The sequence below is a fragment of the Bombina bombina genome, chromosome 1, assembly GCF_027579735.1.
Source record: "Bombina bombina isolate aBomBom1 chromosome 1, aBomBom1.pri, whole genome shotgun sequence".
NCBI classification, from domain to species: Eukaryota; Metazoa; Chordata; class Amphibia; order Anura; family Bombinatoridae; genus Bombina; species Bombina bombina.
In genome coordinates, this window is record NC_069499.1 from 198,154,380 (window position 1) to 198,173,993 (window position 19,614).

The window sequence follows — 19,614 nt, forward strand, 5'->3', positions numbered from 1 at the left end:
TCCCGGAAGCATCTGATAGATGCTGGAGAAAATGTGCAGGAAAAGGAACCCCCTACACATATGGTGGGAATGCCCCAGGATAGCAGGCTTCTGGAGAAGTGTCAATGTAGAGATGAGTAAATTACTGGATTTTGACATTCCATTAGACCCTATGGTATACTTATTCCATATCATCCCTAAATTCCCCTTCAAACAGCACACATTACTTTTCCGATTAGCCATATGCAGTGCAAAGCAAGTCATACCTAGACTTTGGAAATCAGATGCAGAACAAACAGTATCTATGTGGATAGCACAGATGAAAACTAATTTATCATTAGAGAGATTCTATTATTATACAGTAGGTAGATTAGATTATTTTGCAGAAATTATGTTCTTTTGGGACTCCTACTACCATCCTAGGACTGAGGAGAGAGGAGATCTACAGGAGTGAGGTTTGTTATGCCAACGTGAAGTGAGTGAAACACAGATACATATCTACCCACACTGAAATCAGTATTACAGAGCTAACTGTTCCACTGTTAAAATAGGAATATTGCAGATGATTAACCTTGTAAGCAGCTTGTTGACATAGAAATCTGAGTTTGTAATCCTCTGACTATTTTTTAAAACTGTTCTGCGATATTATACTTTGATGATACAGAAAACCCTGGGAAAATTGAACTCTGAAAGTAAAGTACTGATGGACTTGAACAGGAATGCAATCATGACAAAGCAATAATTTTTTTTAAATTTTTTTTACTCTCTGGAATTTTTTGATTCTTTGTTTTTTATTTTTGTTTCTTTGTTGTTATGCAATCTGTTGAAATATCTAAATAAAGAAAATATTAAACTAAAATAAATCTAAATAAAACCTACTATCATTGCCTAAATAATTCCTATTTAAAACTAAATACTTACCTGCAAAATAAACCCTGAGCTAGCTACAATATAACTAATAGTTACATTGTATCTAGCTTAGGGTTTATTTTTATTTTACAGGCAAGTTTGTATTTATTTTAACTAGGTAGAATAGTTACTAAATAGTTATTAACTATTTACTAACTACCTAGTTAAAATAAATACAAATTTACCTGTAAAATAAAACCTAACATTACACTACAATTACAATTACAAAAACACTAAATTACACAAAATAAAAAAAGAAATTATCAGATATTTAAACTAATTACACCTAATCTAATAGCCCTGTCAAAATAAAAAATTGCCCCAAATAAATCAGCTCTTTTACCTGTAAAAAAAAAAATACAAACAACCCCCCAACAGTAAAACCCACCACCCACACAACCAACCCCCCAAATAAAATCCTAACTAAAAAAACCTAAGCTCCCCATTGCCCTGAAAAGGGCATTTGTATGGGCATTGCCCTTAAAAGGGCATTTAGCTCTTTTTCATTCCAAAAGCCCTAATCTAAAAATAAAACCTAACACTAACCCCCGAAGATCCACTTACAGTTTTGAAGCCCGGACATCCAGTCTTCATCCAAGCGGCAAGAAGTCCTCAACGAAGCCGGGAGAAGTCTTCATCCAAGCCGGCAGAAGTGGTCCTCCAGGCGGGCAGAAGTCTTCATCCAGACGGCATCTTCTATCTTCATCCATCCGGCGCGGAGCGGCTCCATCTTCAAGACATCCGACGTGGAGCATCCTCTTCTTCCGACGACTAACAACGAATGAAGGTTCCTTTAAATGACGTCATCCAAGATGGCGTCCCTTGAATTCCGATTGGCTGATAGAATTATATCAGCCAATCGGAATTAAAGGTGAAAAAAATCCTATTGGCTGATCCGATCAGCCAATAGGATTGAGCTCCCATTCTATTGGCTGATTGGAACAGCCTATAGAATGCAAGCTCAATCCTATTGGCTGATTGGATCAGCCAATAGGATTGAAGCTCAATGTCTTGAAGATGGAGCCGCGCCGGATGGATGAAGATAGAAGATGCCGTCTGGATGAAGACTTCTGCCCATCTGGAGGACCACTTCTGCCGGCTTGGATGAAGACTTCTCCCGGCTTCGTTGAGGATGGATGTCCGGTCTTCAAAACTATAAGTAGATATTCGGGGGTTAGTGTTAGGTTTTTTTAAGGGTTTTTTTGGTGGGTTTTATTTTTAGATTAGGGCTTTTGGGCTGAAAAAAAGATAAATGCCCTTTTAAGGGCAATGCCCATACAAATGCCCTTTTCAGGGCAATGGGGAGTTTAGGTTTTTTTAGTTCGGATTTTATTTGCGGGGTTGGTTGTGTGGGTGGTGGGTTTTACTGTTGGGGGGTTGTTTGTATTTTCTTTTTACAGGTAAAAGAGCTGATTTCTTTGGGGCAATGCCCCGCAAAAGGCCCTTTTAAGGGCTATTGGTAGTTTAGTTTAGGCTAGGGTTTTTTTTCATTTTTTTTTTTGGGGGGGGGGGCTTTTTTATTTTGTTAGGGCTATTAGATTAGGTGTAATTAGTTTAACTATCTGATCATTTCTTTTTTTATTTTGTGTAATTTTAGTGTTTTTTTGTTGTAATTTAGGTAATTGTATTTAATTAATTTAATTTATTTAATTGTAGTGTAATGTTAGGTGTTAGTGTAAGACAGGTTAGGTTTTATTTTACAGGTAAATTTGTATTTATTTTAACTAGGTAGTTAGTAAATAGTTAATAACTATTAACTATTCTACCTAGTTAAAATAAATACAAACTTGCCTGTAAAATAAAAATAAAACCTAAGCTAGCTACAATGTAACTATTAGTTATATTGTAGCTAGCTTAGGGTTTATTTTGCAGGTAAGTATTTAGTTTTAAATAGGAATAATTTAGGTAATGATAGTAGGTTGTATTTAGATTTATTTTAATTATATTTAAGTTAGGGGGTGTTAGGGTTAGACTTAGGTTTATGGGTTAATAAATTTAGTATAGTGGCAGCGACGTTGGGGGCGGCAGATTAGTGGTTAATAAATGTAGGTAGGTGGCGGCGATCTTAGGAGCGGCAGATTAGGGGTTAATAATATTTAACTAGTGTTTGTGAGGCGGGAGGGCCTTGGTTTAGGGGTTAATAGGTAGTTTATGGGTGTTAGTGTACTTTTTAGCACTTTAGTTATGAGTTTTATGCTACAGCTTTGTAGCGTAAAACTCATAACTACTGACTTAATATTGCGTTACGAATCTTGCGGGATAGGCTGTGCCGCTCACTTTTTGGCTTCCCAGAAAAAGCTTGTAATACCGGCGCTATGAAAGTCCCATTGAAAAAAGACTTTATGCAAATTGCGTAAATTAATTTGCGGTAGTGCCAAAAAAGTGTGCAGTGCCTCTAAACCTGAAAGACTCGTAATACCAGCGGGAGTGAAAAAGCAGCGTTATAACCCATAACGCTGCTTTTTCACTGATAATGCTAAACTCGTAATCTAGTTATATATTAAATTGGGAAAAAACACACATTAAAAAAAAAATAGTAATAACACAGTAATAATGCACAAAAAAGATGCTGTTTTGGTAGCTAAGGAAATTATGAGGTATGTACTAGCTCAATGTATGGGTGATTGGTGACTATATACTTCCCTCATATAGGGAATGGTGGAAACCTATTGTACACAGCTATGGTTAAGCCTATATAATAAATGAAATTGTCTAAAAATGCTGGGAAATCTGGTTGTGTCTTTCTGTTGGGATTTTAATTCCACTATGGAGGATGATATTGTTAACCCTATGGAAGGTATTACTTCTCCTATCTTTCGGCTAGATTACGAGTTTTGCGGTACGGCTATACCGCTGAAAAATTGGCCATTGCCCCTGGAATGGCCAGGAACGCATGTTACGAGTTGCGGCGGTATAGCTGTAATGCAAGCATTTTAGCCTGTAACGCAACGTCCATTCCGCACTCAAAAAAATTACGTTCGAGTGTGGGATTTCCATAGCGCCGGTATTATAGGTTGTGCGTTCAGGCTAAAATGCTTGCGTCACAGCCTATACCAACACAATCCATACCGCCATCTGAGACCAGTAGTTATGGATTTTGCAAAACAAAAATGTTTCACAAAACTCATAACTAAACTGTTACAAAGTACACTAACACCCATAAACTACCTATTAATCCCTAAATCGCCACCCTCCTGCATCGCAAACACTATTTAAAACTTATTAACCCCTAATCTGCCACCCACCCACATCGTGACTATTAAATAAATTTATTAACCCCTAATCTGCCCCCCACCCACATCCCCAGCACTATTTAAATATATTAACCCCTAAACCACCGCTCCCCGACATTGCTGACACTATAATAAAGTTATAAACCCCTAAACCTCCGGCCTCCCACATCGCCGCCACTAAATAAACCTAAGAGCCCTTAAACCTCTGGCCTCCCACATCGCCGCCACTAAATAAACCTATTAGCCCCTAAACCGCAGGCCCCCACATTGCAAAACACTAAATTAAACTATTAACCCCTAAACCTAACACCCCCCTAACTTTAAATTAAAATTACAATATAACTATTTAAATAAATAAACTTACCTGTGAAATAAAAATAAACCTAACATTAAACTATAAATTAACTGAACATTACTATTCTGATTATAAAAAAAAGAAACTACCAATTAAAAATCCAAAATTACAAATTACAAATTAAAAGAAAAACTAATCTTACGAAAAAATGTAAAAAATCGAACATTACAAAAAAAAATAAACACTAAAATTACGAAAAATAAAAAATACTAAGATCACAAAAAATAATAAACAAAATTATAAAAAATAAAAAAAAAATTCACCTAACCTAATAGCCCTATAAAAAAATTTTTAAAAAGCCCCCCCCCCCCCCCCCCCCCCCAAAAAAAATAAAAACACCACCTAGCCTACAATAAGCTACTAATAGCCCTTAAAAGGGCATTTTGTAGAGCATTGCCCTTAAAAAGGCATTCAGCTTTTTTACAATTTGCCCAAAACCCTAATCTGAAAAAAAAAAATTTAAAAAATACCTAACACTAACCTCGGAATATCTACTCACGGTTCCTGAAGTCTTCATCCAGGCGGCGACATCTTCATCTTTCGCGGGGGCGTCTTCTATCTTCATCCCGGCGGCATGGAGCCATCCTAGACCGGCACATCCTGCGCGGAGGGTCCTCTTCCTACAGTCACCGCCGTACACTGAAGTTAAATGCAAGGTATCCGTTTCAAAATGGCGTACCTTGCATTCCTATTGGCTGGTTTGATTCTTCAATTTCAAATCAGCCAATAGGATGAGAGCTTCTGAAATCCTATTGGCGGTTCAAAACAGCCAATAGGTTGAGAGCTACGGGAATCCTATTGGCTGATTTGAACAGTTGTACCAATTAGCAGCAGCTCCCACTAGTGTAGATATGTGCGTATTCTTTTCCAAAAGTGTCTTAAAATTACATGCTCTATTTGAATCATGCAAGTTTTTTATTTTGACTTTCCTATCCCTTTCATTTCCATTTTAGCTTGATGAAATACATTTTAAACTTTGCTTATAATGTTTCAAAATAGTTTGTTTTGCTTTAATAGAAATCAAATTTTAAGAGGGATGTGGATGAAGATGCCAGTGCTTATTATCGTCGGACTCACACTGCAAATGAAAGGAGACGTAGAAATGAAATGAGGGACCTCTTCGAGGAGCTTAAAAATTCGCTTGGACTCCACAACCTTCCAAAGGTTTCAAAGAGCTACATTCTTAAACAGGTTAGATATCTACATTTTGCATAAATATAAAAGTAATAGGTAGTGAATCCCTTTTCTACAGAATTAAATATATGCTACAATATTCATCAGAAAATTTTGCATGCTCCATTTTGTTTTTTCACTTGTTTGTTGATATAATAGGGATATACACTGTGATCCAGCTACAATTAAAATTAAAATAGTGTGTCTTGGTTTCTGAATATTATGGTTTAATTGTTTTAATCTTTATTTGTTAACTTATTGTTTGTCAACCTATAAAGTAGAAACTTTGGTCTAGATTACAAGTGGAGCGTAATAATAGTGCTATGGTGCGCTAGAGTGCAATCCATAGTGCTCCCATTTTTACTTCCATATTACAAGTTGAAAGTAAAATTTTTGCTGGAGGTCTGATTAAATCACCCACGCTAAATTCCTTACATAATAGACTTCTCTCTATGGGGAGCGTTACAAAACTAACTTCTTGGTTTCGCCTGAGTGCTCACCAGAAGGTGCACTAAAAAGAAAAAATTGTTTAGTTCTTAACGTAGTATAAAATTACATTTCTTTCCTAAGACATAGAGAGTCCATGACGTCATTCCAATTACTAGTGGGATATTCACTCCTGGCCAGCAGGAGGAGGCAAAGAGCACCCAGCAAAGCTGTTAAGTCTCACTTCCCTTACCCATAACCCGCAGTCATTCTCTTTGCCTCTGTCAATGGAGGACGTGAAGTTGGTTTCTGAACATATTTATTCCTTTTTCTGGTACTTTTCCATGCAAGCAAGGATTGGGGTTTAGTTGTGTCCATGTCAATCTCTTGAGTAAGAGTAGTGGTGGCTTTTAAGCAGTTAGAAGGTGGCGAGGCGGTCCTTGGTTTGTTTTCTAACATATTTGCTGCCCTCGGTATAGAAAGCCAGAGTTTATTTTTCTACAGGTCTCTCTGTAAGGAGTATGTGTCCTTTCACGCCTTGTGAGCTGTCTTCCTACCCGACAGGTAGATTTTCAGGCAAGTGATTTTGTCTTCTAGGTACTGGAAACTTGCACTATCTATTTTAACTCTGCATTAAATGTCATGGGACATTTATAATCCTTTAGTAAGGATTCTTTGGGGCAGTTTGCAGGCACTATTTGTATATTAAAAGAAAATGGATTAACTACCTTCCTTATAGGTTTGGGAGGGCCTTTAACCTTATGGCTATATGATTTTCATTTCATAACATTTCATGTGAGGAATGGTTCTCTTGTAAGGTGTGTCCAGTCCACGGATCATCCATTACTTGTGGGATATTCTCATTCCCAACAGGAAGTTGCAAGAGGACACCCACAGCAGAGCTGTTATATAGCTCCTCCCTTAACTGCCATATCCAGTCATTCTCTTGCAACTCTCAACACGCATGGAGGTAGTAAGAGAGAGTGGTGAAATATAGTTAGTTTTTTATCTTCAATCAAAAGTTTGTTATTTTAAATGGTACCGGAGTTGTTCTATTTTATCCCAGGCAGTAAATAGAAGAAGAATCTGCCTGAGTTTTCTATGATCTTAGCAGGTTGTAACTAAGATCCATTGCTGTTCTCACATATGTCTGAGGAGAGAGGTAACTTCAGCGGGAGAATGGCGTGCAGGTTACTCTGCTATGAGGTATGTGCAGTTACAATTTTTTCTAGAAATGGAAAATGCTAGAAAATGCTGCTGATACCGGATTAATGTAAGTTAAGCCTGAATACAGTGATTTAATAGTGACTGGTATCATGCTTACTCTCAGGGGTAATACCCTTATAAAATTGCAATATAAAACGTTTGCTGGCATGTTTAATCGTTTTTATATATGCTTTGGTGATAAAACTTTATTGGGGCCTAGTTTTTTCCACATGGCTGGCTTAAATTTTGCCTAGAAACAGTTTCCTGAGGCTTTCCACTGTTGTAGTATAAAAGTTACAGTTGTTGCAGTTAAAATTACAAACTGTGACATCCAGCTTCCCTCAGGAGTCCCCTGTATGCTATAGGACATCTCTAAAGGGCTCAAAGGCTTTCCAAAGTCGTTTATTGGGGAAGGTAGGGCCACAGCAGGCTGTGGCAGTTTGTTGTGTCTGTTAAAAAACGTCTATCGTTTTTTTTATCCGTTTTTTGAATTAAGGGGTTAATCATCCATTTGCAAGTGGGTGCAATGCTCTGTTAACTTATTACATACACTGTAAAAATTTCGTTTGATTTACTGCCTTTTTTCACTGTTTTTCAAATTTTGACAAAATTTGTTTCTCTTAAAGGCACAGTACCGTTTTTTATATTTGCTTGTTAACTTGATTTAAAGTGTTTTCCAAGCTTGCTAGTCTCATTGCTAGTCTGTACAAACATGTCTGACATAGAGGAAACTCCTTGTTCATTATGTTTAAAAGCCATGGTGGAACCCCCTCTTAGAATGTGTACCAAATGTACTGATTTCACTTTAAGCAATAAAGATCATATTCTGTCTTTAAAAAAATTTATCACCAGAGGAATCTGACGAGGGGGAATTTATGCCGACTAACTCTCCCCACGTGTCTGATCCTTTGACTCCCGCTCAAGGGACTCACGCTCAAATGGCGCCAAGTACATCTAGGGCGCCCATAGCGATTACTTTACAAGACATGGCGGCAGTCATGGATAATACACTGTCAGCGGTATTAACCAGACTACCTGAATTTAGAGGTAAGCGAGATAGCTCTGGGGTTAGACGAAATGCAAAGCATACTGAAGCTTTAAGAACCATGTTTGATACAGCCTCACAATATGCAGAAGCTGAGGAAGGAGAGCTTCAGTCTGTGGGTGATGTTTCTGACTCAGGAAAGATGATGCAACCTGATTCTGATATTTCTACATTTAAATTTAAGCTTGAACACCTCTGCGTGTTTCTCAGGGAGGTTTTAGCTGCTCTGAATGACTGTGATACAATTGCAGTGCCAGAGAAATTGTGTAGACTGGATAAATACTATGCAGTGCCGGTGTGTACTGATGTTTTTCCAATACCTAAAAGGTTTACAGAAATTATTAATAAGGAATGGGATAGACCAGGTGTGACGTTCTCTTCCCCCCTATTTTTAGAAAAATGTTTCCAATAGACGCCACCACACGGGACTTATGACAGACAGTTCCTAAGGTGGAGGGAGCAGTTTCTACTTTAGCAAAGCGTACTACTATCCCTGTCGAGGACAGTTGTGCTTTTTTAAATCCAATGGATAAAAAATTAGGTTACCTTAAGAAAATGTTTATTCAATAAGGTTTTATCCTACAGCCCCTTGCATGCATTGCTCTTGTCACTGCTGCTGCGGCGTTCTGGTTTGAGTCTCTGGAAGAGGCTTTACAGGTAGCGACTCCATTGGATGACATACTTGGCAAGCTTAGAGCACTTAAGCTAGCCAATTCCTTTGTTTTCTGATGCCATTGTTCATTTTGACTAAACTAACAGCTAAGAATTCTGGTTTTGCTATACAGGCGCGCAGGGCGCTATGGCTTAAATCATGGTCAGCTGACGTGACTTCAAAATCTAAGCTGCTTAACATTCCCTTCAAGGGGCAGACCCTTTTCGGGCCTGGTTTGAAGGAGATTATTGCTGTTATCACTGGAGGAAAAGGTCATGCCCTTCCTCAGGACAGGTCCAAATCAAGGGCCAAACAGTCTAATTTTCGTGCCTTTCGAAACTTCAAGGCAAGTGCGGCATCAACTTCCTCTAATGCAAACAAGAGGGAACTTTTGCTCAGTCCAAGACGGTCTGGAGACCAAACCAGACCTGGGACAAAGGTAAGCAGGCCAAAAAGCCTGCTGCTGCCTCTAAGACAGCATGAAGGAACGGCCCCCTATCCAGTAACGGATCTAGTAGATGGCAGACTTTCGCTCTTCGCCCAGGCGTGGGCAAGAGATGTCCAGGATCCCTGGGTGTTGGAAATTATATCCCAGGGATATCTTCTGGACTTCAAAGCTTCCCCCCCAAAAGGGAGATTTCACCTTTCACAATTATCTGCAAACCAGATAAAGAGAGAGGCATTCTTACACTGTGTACGAGACCTCCTAGTTATGGGAGTGATCCATCCAGTTCCAAAGGAGGAACAGGGACAGGGTTTTTACTCAAATCTGTTTGTTGTTCCCAAAAAAGAGGGAACCTTCAGACCAATTTTGGATCTAAAGATCTTAAACAAATTCCTCAGAGTTCCATCATTCAAGATGTTCGTACCATCCTACCTATGATCCAGGAGGGTCAATATATGACTACAGTGGATTTAAAGGATGCTTATCTTCACATTCCGATAACAAAGATCATCATCGGTTTCTCAGGTTTGCCTTTCTAGACAGGCATTACCAGTTTGTAGCTCTTCCCTTTGGATTAGCTACAGCCCCAAGAATCTTTACGAAGGTTCTAGGGTCGCTTCTGGCGGTCCTAAGGCCGCGTGGCATAGCAGTGGCCCCTTATTTAGACGACATCCTGATACAGGCGTCAAACTTCCAAATTGCCAAGTCTCATATGGACGTAGTACTGGCATTTCTGAGATCGCATGGGTGGAAAGTGAACGAGGAAAAGAGTTCTCTATCCCCACTCACAAGAGTTTCCTTCCTAGGGACTCTGATAGATTCTGTAGAAATGAAAATTTACCTGACGGAGTCCAGGTTTTCAAAGCTTTTAAATTCCTGCCGTGTTCTTCATTTCTTTGGAAAAAGGATTGTCAGCTAGTTCCTTAAAAGGACAGATTTCTGCTCTGTCTATTCTTTTGCGCAAGCGACTGGCAGATGTTCCAGATGTTCAGGCATTTTGTCAGGCTTTGGTTAGAATCAAGTCTGTGTTTAAACCTGTTGCTCCCCCATGGAGCTTAAATTTGGTTCTTAAGGTTCTTCAAGGAGTTCCGTTTGAACCTCTTCATTCCATAGATATCAAACTTTTATCTTGGAAAGTTCTGTTTTTGGTAGCTATTTCCTCGGCTCGTAGAGTCTCCGAGTTATCTGCTTTACAATGTGATTCTCCTTATCTGATCTTCCATACGGATAAGGTAGTCCTGCGTACCAAACCTGGGTTTTTACCTAAGGTGGTATCTAACAAGAATATCAATCAAGAGATTGTTGTTCCATCCTTGTGTCCTAATCCTTCTTCAAAGAAGGAACGTCTATTACACAATCTGGACGTGGTTCGTGCTTTAAAGTTTTACTTACAAGCTACTAAAGATTTTTGTCAAACATCTGCTTTGTTTGTTGTCTACTCTGGACAGAGGAGAGGTCAAAAAGCTTCGGCAACCTCTCTTTCTTTTTGGCTAAGAAGCATAATAAACTTGGGCCTTTAAAAATGAGGCTTCTGTTGAACAGATTTGCAAGGCGGCGACTTGGTCTTCACTTCATACTTTTTCAAAATTCTACAAATTTGATACTTTTGCTTCTTCGGAGGCTATTTTTGGGAGGTTTTACAGGCAGTGGTACCTTCCCTTTAAGTGCCTGCCTTGTCCCTCCCTTCATCCGTGTACTTTAGCTATGGTATTGGTATCCCACAAGTAATGGATGATCCGTGGACTGGATACACCTTACAAGAGAAAACACAATTTATGCTTACCTGATAAATTTATTTCGCTTGTGGTGTATCCAGTCCACGGCCCGCCCTGTCATTTTAAGGCAGGTAATTTTTTCATTTAAACTACAGTCACCACTGCACCCTATGGTTTCTCCTTTCTCTGCGTGTTTTCGGTCGAATGACTGGATATGGCAGTTAGGGGAGGAGCTATATAACAGCTCTGCTGTGGGTGTCCTCTTGCAACTTCCTGTTGGGAATGAGAATATCCCACAAGTAATGGATGATCCGTGGACTGGATACACCACAAGAGAAATACATTTTTCAGGTAAGCATAAATTGTGTTTTTAACCGGTTACTCTGTTTTTTAGATTATGAAAGCGCGCTTTTCTTCTATAAGGTACGACGAGTCCACGGATTAATCCTTTACTTGTGGGATATTATCCTCTTGCTAACAGGAAGTGGCAAAGAGCACCACAGCAGAGCTGTCGATATAGCTCCACCCCCCAGTCATTCTCTTTGCCTACTCTAAGTACTAGGAAGGGTAAAGTGAAAGAGCTGATAAAATATTAGTTTTTAATTTCCTCAAGCAAAGGTTTTTTGTTTTAAATGGTACCGGTGTGTACTATTTACTCTCAGGCAGCAGATGGATGAAGACTTATGCTAAGATCATCATCCTCCAGGCAGTTGTATCTAAGATCCAGTGCTGTTCCCACAGAGGCTGAGGAGTACAGGAAACTTCAGTGTGAGGAACGTTTTCATGCTATATAGCAGTGAGGTATGTTCAGTCATTTTTTCTGAAGAGACTGTGTATTTCAGAAAGGCTGACAGTATCCCCATGAGGGTAAGGGTAAGCAGTAATCCTAAGAGCTATAGAAAGGCATTACTAAGCTTGCATAAGGGGCTAATTAAAAAATGGTTGACACTGAGTTTTGAATGTTTGTGGGCAAACATTTTTCTGAACTGGGAGTGCTGTTAACGTTTTGTGGCAATAATGTTTTTTGGGCAACTTTATTGAGGGTACACTTGGCTTATTTTTTGGGTCTCAGAACCCACATGGCTAGTTTAAAACCGCTCTGGTGCGGTTCTTTGAGGCTGTAGAGACATCGAGTGAGATGGGCGTGGCCTATTTTCGTGCCTGAGATGCGCAGTTGTTTTCACTCTGCAAGCTCCAACTCCTGAGGTCCCTTGTGGATGTTTTGGGCCAAATCGAAGCTATAACCCCATATTTACTATCTCTGAGGGCAGGTAGGCGCCACAGCAGGGCTGTGGCAAGGTGCTGGGGGTGTTTTTTCCGGATTTTTTTTTTTCTCTTTATTTATATTTCAACAGTATAACAGAGTTGTGAAAACACAATCAGAACATATTCTTACAGCAATGGTAGGTTTACATTGAAATCAAATATTTCTGTTCCACTAACATCGTGGAATTACATGTACAAAAATAATACAATAATTTTCCCCTTAAAAGGGTTTCCACGAAAATAGACATATAATAAAGAAAACTCACAGCAGAGGATCTGGGTTCAAGGTAACCTCTTTAGGTACCTATCTTGACACTTATCGGCCTGACACTCTATTTCTAGCATGTTCTTATACTGTTGACTATTTTTTCCGGATTTAGGCCTTAATTCAATCCGGTTTGCACAATAAAGGGTTAAATGTAAAATTTTCTTGTGGGGCAAACTTAACTACACATATTGAGTCTGCTATAAAAAATTGAAAAATTTGGTGCATTTTAAAGCAGTTTTGCAGAACGTGTATGCTTTTTTTCTCTTAAAGGCGCAGTACCGTTTTTTAAGATTGTTGTTTTTTTCACTAAATAAAGTGTTTTCATGCTTGTCTGTAGTCATTACTAGCCTGTTCAACATGTCTGACATTGAGGAAAGTCATTGTTCAATATGTTTAGAAGCCATTGTGGAACCCCCACTTAGAATGTGTCCCTCATGCACTGAAAGGTCAATAAATTGCAACATATTTTAGCTACTAAAAGTATGTCGCAGGATGATTCTCAGTCAGAAGGGAATCAGGTTATGCCATCTAATTCTCCCCAAGTGTCACAACGCCCGCACAAGCGACGCCAAGTACTTCTAGTGCGTCTATTTCTTTCACCCTGCAAGATATGGCACAGAGGTTTTATCTAAGCTGCCTGGGTTGCAGGGGAAGCGCAGTAGGTCTGGGGTGAGAACAAATGCTGAGCCCTCTGACGCTTTATTAGCCATATCCGATGTACCCTCACAATGTTCTGAGTTGGGGGTGAGGGATTTGCTGTCTGAGGGAGAGATTTCTGATTCAGGAAAGATGTTCCCTCAGACAGATTCAGATATGACGGCTTTTATATTTAAACTAGAACAGCTCCGCTTATTGCTCAGGGAGGTTTTAGGGACTCTGGATGATTGTGACCCTATTGTAGTTCCAGAGAAATTGTGTAAAATTGACAGATTTCTAGAGGTTCCTGCTTACACTGATGTTTTCTTCTGTTATGTGTGATCAGTCCACGGGTCATCATTACTTCTGGGATATTATCTGCTCCCCTACAGGAAGTGCAAGAGGATTCACCCAGCAGAGTTGCTATATAGCTCCTCCCCTCTACGTCACCTCCAGTCATTCTCTTGCACCCAAAGACTAGATAGGAGGTGTGAGAGGACTATGGTGATTATACTTAGTTTTTAGAACTTCAATCAAAAGTTTGTTATTTTACAATAGCACCGGAGCGTGTTATTACCCCTCTGGCAGAGTTTGAAGAAGAATCTACCAGAGTTTTTTCTTATGATTTTAACCGGAGTAGTTAAGATCATATTGCTGTTTCTCGGCCATCTGAGGGAGGTAAAAACTTCAGATCAGGGGACAGCGGGCAGTTGAATCTGCATTGAGGTATGTAGCAGTTTTTATTTTCTGAATGGAATTGATGAAAAAATCCTGCCATACCGTTATAATGAACATGTATGTATACTCTACACTTTAGTATTCTGGGGATGGTATTTCACCGGAATTACTCTGTAAAAGTACATTAAACCTTTTATTAGGTATTTTTCATGTTAAACGTTTTTGCTGGAATGTAGAATCGTTTGCATTAATGAGGTACTGAGTGAATAAGTATTTGGGCATTATTTTCCACTTGGCAGTTTGCTTGTGTTATTTATGACAGTTTCGTTTCTCTCTCACTGCTGTGTGTGAGAGGGAGGGGCCGTTTTTGGCGCTCTTTGCTACGCATCAAAAATTTCCAGTCAGTTTTTCTGCATGATCCGGTTCATCTCTAACAGAACTCAGGGGTCTTCAAACTTCTTTGAAGGGAAGTAGATTCTCTCAGCAGAGCTGTGAGACTTATATAGTGACTGTGATTTAAAACGTTGCTCTGTAATTTTTATATTTAAAATTTAATTAGTGTTATTTTACTAATGGGAACAAACCTTTGCTAAAAGTTGTGTTGTTTGTTAAGAGTGATGCCATAACTGTTTTTCAGTTCATTATTCAACTGTCATTTAATCGTTTAGTGCTTCTTGAGGCACAGTACGTTTTTATTAAATAAAATTGTAACCGAGTTGCATGTTTATTGCCAGTGTGTTAAACATGTCTGATTCAGAGGAAGATACCTGTGTCATTTGTTCCAATGCCAAGGTGGAGCCCAATAGAAATTTATGTACTAACTGTATTGATGCTACCTTAAATAAAAGCCAATCTGTACAAATTGAACAAATTTCACCAAATAGCGAGGGGAGAGTTATGCCGGCTAACTCGCCTCACGTGTCAGTACCTGCATCTCCCGCCCGGGAGGTGCGTGATATTATGGCGCCTAGTACATCTGGGCAGCCATTACAGATAACATTACAAGATATGGCTACTGTTATGACCGAAGTTTTGGCTAAATTACCAGAACTAAGAGGCAAGCGTGATCACTCTGGGGTGAGGACAGAGTGCGCTGATAATTCTAGGGCCATGTCTGATACTGCGTCACAGCTTGCAGAGCATGAGGACGGAGAGCTTCATTCTGTGGGTGACGGTTCTGATCCAAACAGATTGGATTCAGATATTTCAAATTTTAAATTTAAATTGGAAAACCTCCGTGTATTACTAGGGGAGGTCTTAGCAGCTCTCAACGATTGTAACGTTGTTGCAATACCAGAGAAAATGTGTAGGTTGGATAAATACTTTGCGGTACCGGCGAGTACTGACGTTTTTCCTATACCTAAGAGATTAACTGAAATTGTTACTAAGGAGTGGGATAGACCCGGTGTGCCGTTCTCACCCCCTCCAATATTTAGAAAGATGTTTCCAATAGACGCCACCACACGGGACTTATGGCAGACGGTCCCTAAGGTGGAGGGAGCAGTTTCTACTTTAGCTAAGCGTACCACTATCCCGGTGGAGGATAGCTGTGCCTTTTCAGATCCTATGGATAAAAAATTAGAGGGTTACCTTAAGAAAATGTTTGTTCAACAAGGTTTTATATTACAACCCCTTGCATGCATCGCGCCGATCACGGCTGCGGCAGCATTTTGGATTGAGTCTCTGGAAGAGAACCTTAGTTCAGCTACGCTGGACGACATTACGGACAGGCTTAGAGTCCTTAAACTAGCTAATTCATTCATTTCGGAGGCCGTAGTACATTTAACCAAACTTACGGCTAAGAATTCAGGATTCGCCATTCAGGCACGCAGGGCGCTGTGGCTAAAATCCTGGTCGGCTGATGTAACTTCTAAGTCCAAATTACTTAATATACCTTTCAAGGGGCAAACTTTATTTGGGCCCGGTTTGAAAGAAATTATTGCTGACATTACAGGAGGTAAGGGCCACGCTCTACCTCAAGACAAAGCCAAAGCTAAGGCTAGACAGTCTAATTTTCGTCCCTTTCGGAATTTCAAAGCAGGAGCAGCGCCAACTTCCACTGCACCAAAACAGGGAGGAGCTGTTGCTCGTTACAGAAAAGGCTGGAAGCCTAACCAGTCCTGGAACAAGGGCAAGCAGACCAGTAAACCTGCTGCTGCCCCAAAGACAGCATGAACCGAGGGCCCCCGATCCGGGACCGGATCTAGTGGGGGGCAGACTCTCTCTCTTCGCCCAGGCTTGGGCAAGAGATGTCCAGGATCCCTGGGCGCTAGAGATCATATCTCAGGGATACCTTCTAGACTTCAAATTCTCTCCCCCAAGAGGGAGATTTCATCTGTCAAGGTTGTCAACAAACCAAATAAAGAAGGACGCGTTTCTACGCTGTGTACAAGATCTATTATTAATGGGAGTGATCCATCCGGTTCCGCGGTCGGAACAAGGACAAGGGTTTTACTCAAACCTGTTTGTGGTTCCCAAAAAAGAGGGAACTTTCAGGCCAATCTTGGATTTAAAGATCCTAAACAAATTCCTAAGAGTTCCATCGTTCAAAATGGAAACTATTCGGACAAGCTTACCCATGATCCAAGAGGGTCAGTACATGACCACAGTGGATTTAAAGGATGCTTACCTTCACATACCGATTCACAAGGATCATTACCGGTATCTAAGGTTTGCCTTCTTAAACAGGCATTACCAGTTTGTAGCCCTTCCATTCGGATTGGCTACGGCTCCAAGAATCTTTACAAAGGTTCTGGGTGCCCTTCTGGCGGTACTAAGACCGCGAGGAATTTCGGTAGCTCCGTACCTAGACGACATTCTGATACAAGCTTCAAGCTTTCAAACTGCCAAGTCTCATACAGAGTTAGTTCTGGCATTTCTAAGGTCGCATGGATGGAAAGTGAACGAAAAGAAGAGTTCTCTCTTTCCTCTCACAAGAGTTCCATTCTTGGGGACTCTTATAGATTCTGTAGAAATGAAGATTTATCTGACAGAGGACAGATTAACAAAGCTTCTAAATGCATGCCGTGTCCTTCATTCCATTCAACTCCCGTCAGTAGCTCAATGCATGGAGGTGATCGGCTTAATGGTAGCAGCAATGGACATAGTTCCCTTTGCACGCCTACATCTCAGACCGCTGCAATTGTGCATGCTGAGTCAGTGGAATGGGGATTACTCAGATTTGTCCCCCACTCTGAATCTGGATCAAGAGACCAGAAACTCTCTTCTATGGTGGCTTTCTCGGCCACATCTGTCCAGGGGGATGCCGTTCAGCAGGCCGGACTGGACAATTGTAACAACAGACGCCAGCCTTCTAGGTTGGGGCGCTGTCTGGAATTCTCTGAAGGCTCAGGGACAATGGAGTCGGGAGGAAAGTCTCCTGCCAATAAACATTCTGGAATTGAGAGCAGTTCTCAATGCCCTTCTAGCTTGGCCCCAGTTAAAGACTCGGGGGTTCATCAGGTTTCAGTCGGACAACATCACGACTGTAGCTTACATCAACCATCAAGGAGGGACAAGAAGCTCCCTAGCAATGATAGAAGTATCAAAGATAATTCGCTGGGCAGAGTCTCACTCTTGCCACCTGTCAGCAATCCACATCCCGGGTGTGGAGAACTGGGAGGCGGATTTCTTGAGTCGCCAGACTCTTCATCCGGGGGAGTGGGAACTTCATCCGGAGGTCTTTGCCCAAATACTTCAACGTTGGGGCAAACCAGAGATAGATCTCATGGCGTCTCGCCAGAACGCCAAACTTCCTCGCTACGGATCCAGATCCAGGGATCCGGGAGCGGTTCTGATAGATGCTTTGACAGCACCTTGGAACTTCAGGATGGCTTATGTGTTTCCACCCTTCCCACTGCTTCCTCGATTGATTGCCAAAATCAAACAGGAGAGAGCATCAGTGATTCTAATAGCGCCTGCATGGCCGCGCAGGACTTGGTATGCAGATCTAGTGGACATGTCATCCTGTCCGCCTTGGTCTCTACCTCTAAGACAGGACCTTCTGATTCAGGGTCCATTCAAACATCAAAGTCTAACTTCTCTGAAGCTGACTGCTTGGAAATTGAACGCTTGATTTTATCAAAACGTGGTTTTTCTGAGTCGGTTATTGATACCCTGATACAGGCTAGGAAGCCTGTTACCAGAAAGATTTACCATAAAATATGGCGTAAATACCTATACTGGTGTGAATCCAAAGATTACTCCTGGAGTAAGGTTAGGATTCCTAGGATATTGTCTTTTCTACAAGAAGGTTTAGAAAAGGGTTTATCGGCTAGCTCATTAAAGGGACAGATCTCAGCTCTGTCCATCTTGTTACACAGGCGTCTGTCAGAAAATTCAGACATCCAGGCCTTTTGTCAGGCTTTAGCTAGGATCAAGCCTGTGTTTAAAACTGTTGCTCCGCCATGGAGTTTAAACTTAGTTCTTAACGTTTTACAGGGTGTTCCGTTTGAACCCCTTCATTCCATTGATATAAAATTGTTATCTTGGAAAGTTCTATTTTTAATGGCTATTTCCTCGGCTCGAAGAGTCTCTGAGTTATCAGCCCTACATTGTGATTCTCCTTATCTGATCTTTCACTCAGACAAGGTAGTTCTGCGTACTAAACCTGGGTTCTTACCTAAGGTTGTCTCTAACAGGAATATCAATCAAGAGATTGTTGTTCCATCCTTGTGTCCAAATCCTTCTTCAAAGAAGGAACGTCTTCTACACAATCTGGATGTAGTTCGTGCCCTCAAGTTCTACTTGCAGGCAACTAAAGATTTTCGCCAAACTTCTTCCCTGTTTGTCGTTTATTCTGGACAGAGGAGAGGTCAAAAAGCTTCTGCTACCTCTCTCTCCTTTTGGCTTCGTAGCATAATACGTTTAGCCTATGAGACTGCTGGACAGCAGCCTCCTGAAAGAATTACAGCTCATTCCACTAGAGCTGTGGCTTCCACTTGGGCCTTTAAGAATGAGGCCTCTGTTGAACAGATTTGCAAGGCTGCAACTTGGTCTTCGCTTCATACTTTTTCCAAATTTTACAAATTTGACACTTTTGCTTCTTCGGAGGCTATTTTTGGGAGAAAGGTTCTTCAGGCAGTGGTTCCTTCTGTATAATGAGCCTGCCTATCCCTCCCGTCATCCGTGTACTTTTGCTTTGGTATTGGTATCCCAGAAGTAATGATGACCCGTGGACTGATCACACATAACAGAAGAAAACATAATTTATGCTTACCTGATAAATTCCTTTCTTCTGTTGTGTGATCAGTCCACGGCCCGCCCTGTTTTTTAAGGCAGGTACATATTTTTTAAAATTATAATTCAGTCACCACTACACCCTTGGTTTCTCCTTTCTCGTTGGTCTTTGGTCGAATGACTGGAGGTGACGTAGAGGGGAGGAGCTATATAGCAACTCTGCTGGGTGAATCCTCTTGCACTTCCTGTAGGGGAGCAGATAATATCCCAGAAGTAATGATGACCCGTGGACTGATCACACAACAGAAGAAAGGAATTTATCAGGTAAGCATAAATTATGTTTTTCCGGTCCCTAAGAGGATTTCGGACATTGTTACTAAGGAGTGGGATAGACCAGGTATTCCGTTCGCTCCCCCTCCTACTTTTAAGAAAATGTTTCCCATATCAGAC

At 40.7% G+C, this 19,614-nt stretch overlaps 1 protein-coding gene across 1 annotated transcript in view; it reads left to right on the plus strand.

Moving 5' to 3' along the window:
* Positions 1–19,614, plus strand: part of MGA (MAX dimerization protein MGA) — a 1,137,718-nt gene that overhangs the window by 829,999 nt on the left and 288,105 nt on the right. Inside the window, exon 20 of the mRNA XM_053697822.1 lies at positions 5,494–5,667. Within this exon, the coding sequence (XP_053553797.1) occupies positions 5,494–5,667 (174 nt within the window). The remainder of the gene's footprint in view (positions 1–5,493; positions 5,668–19,614) is intronic.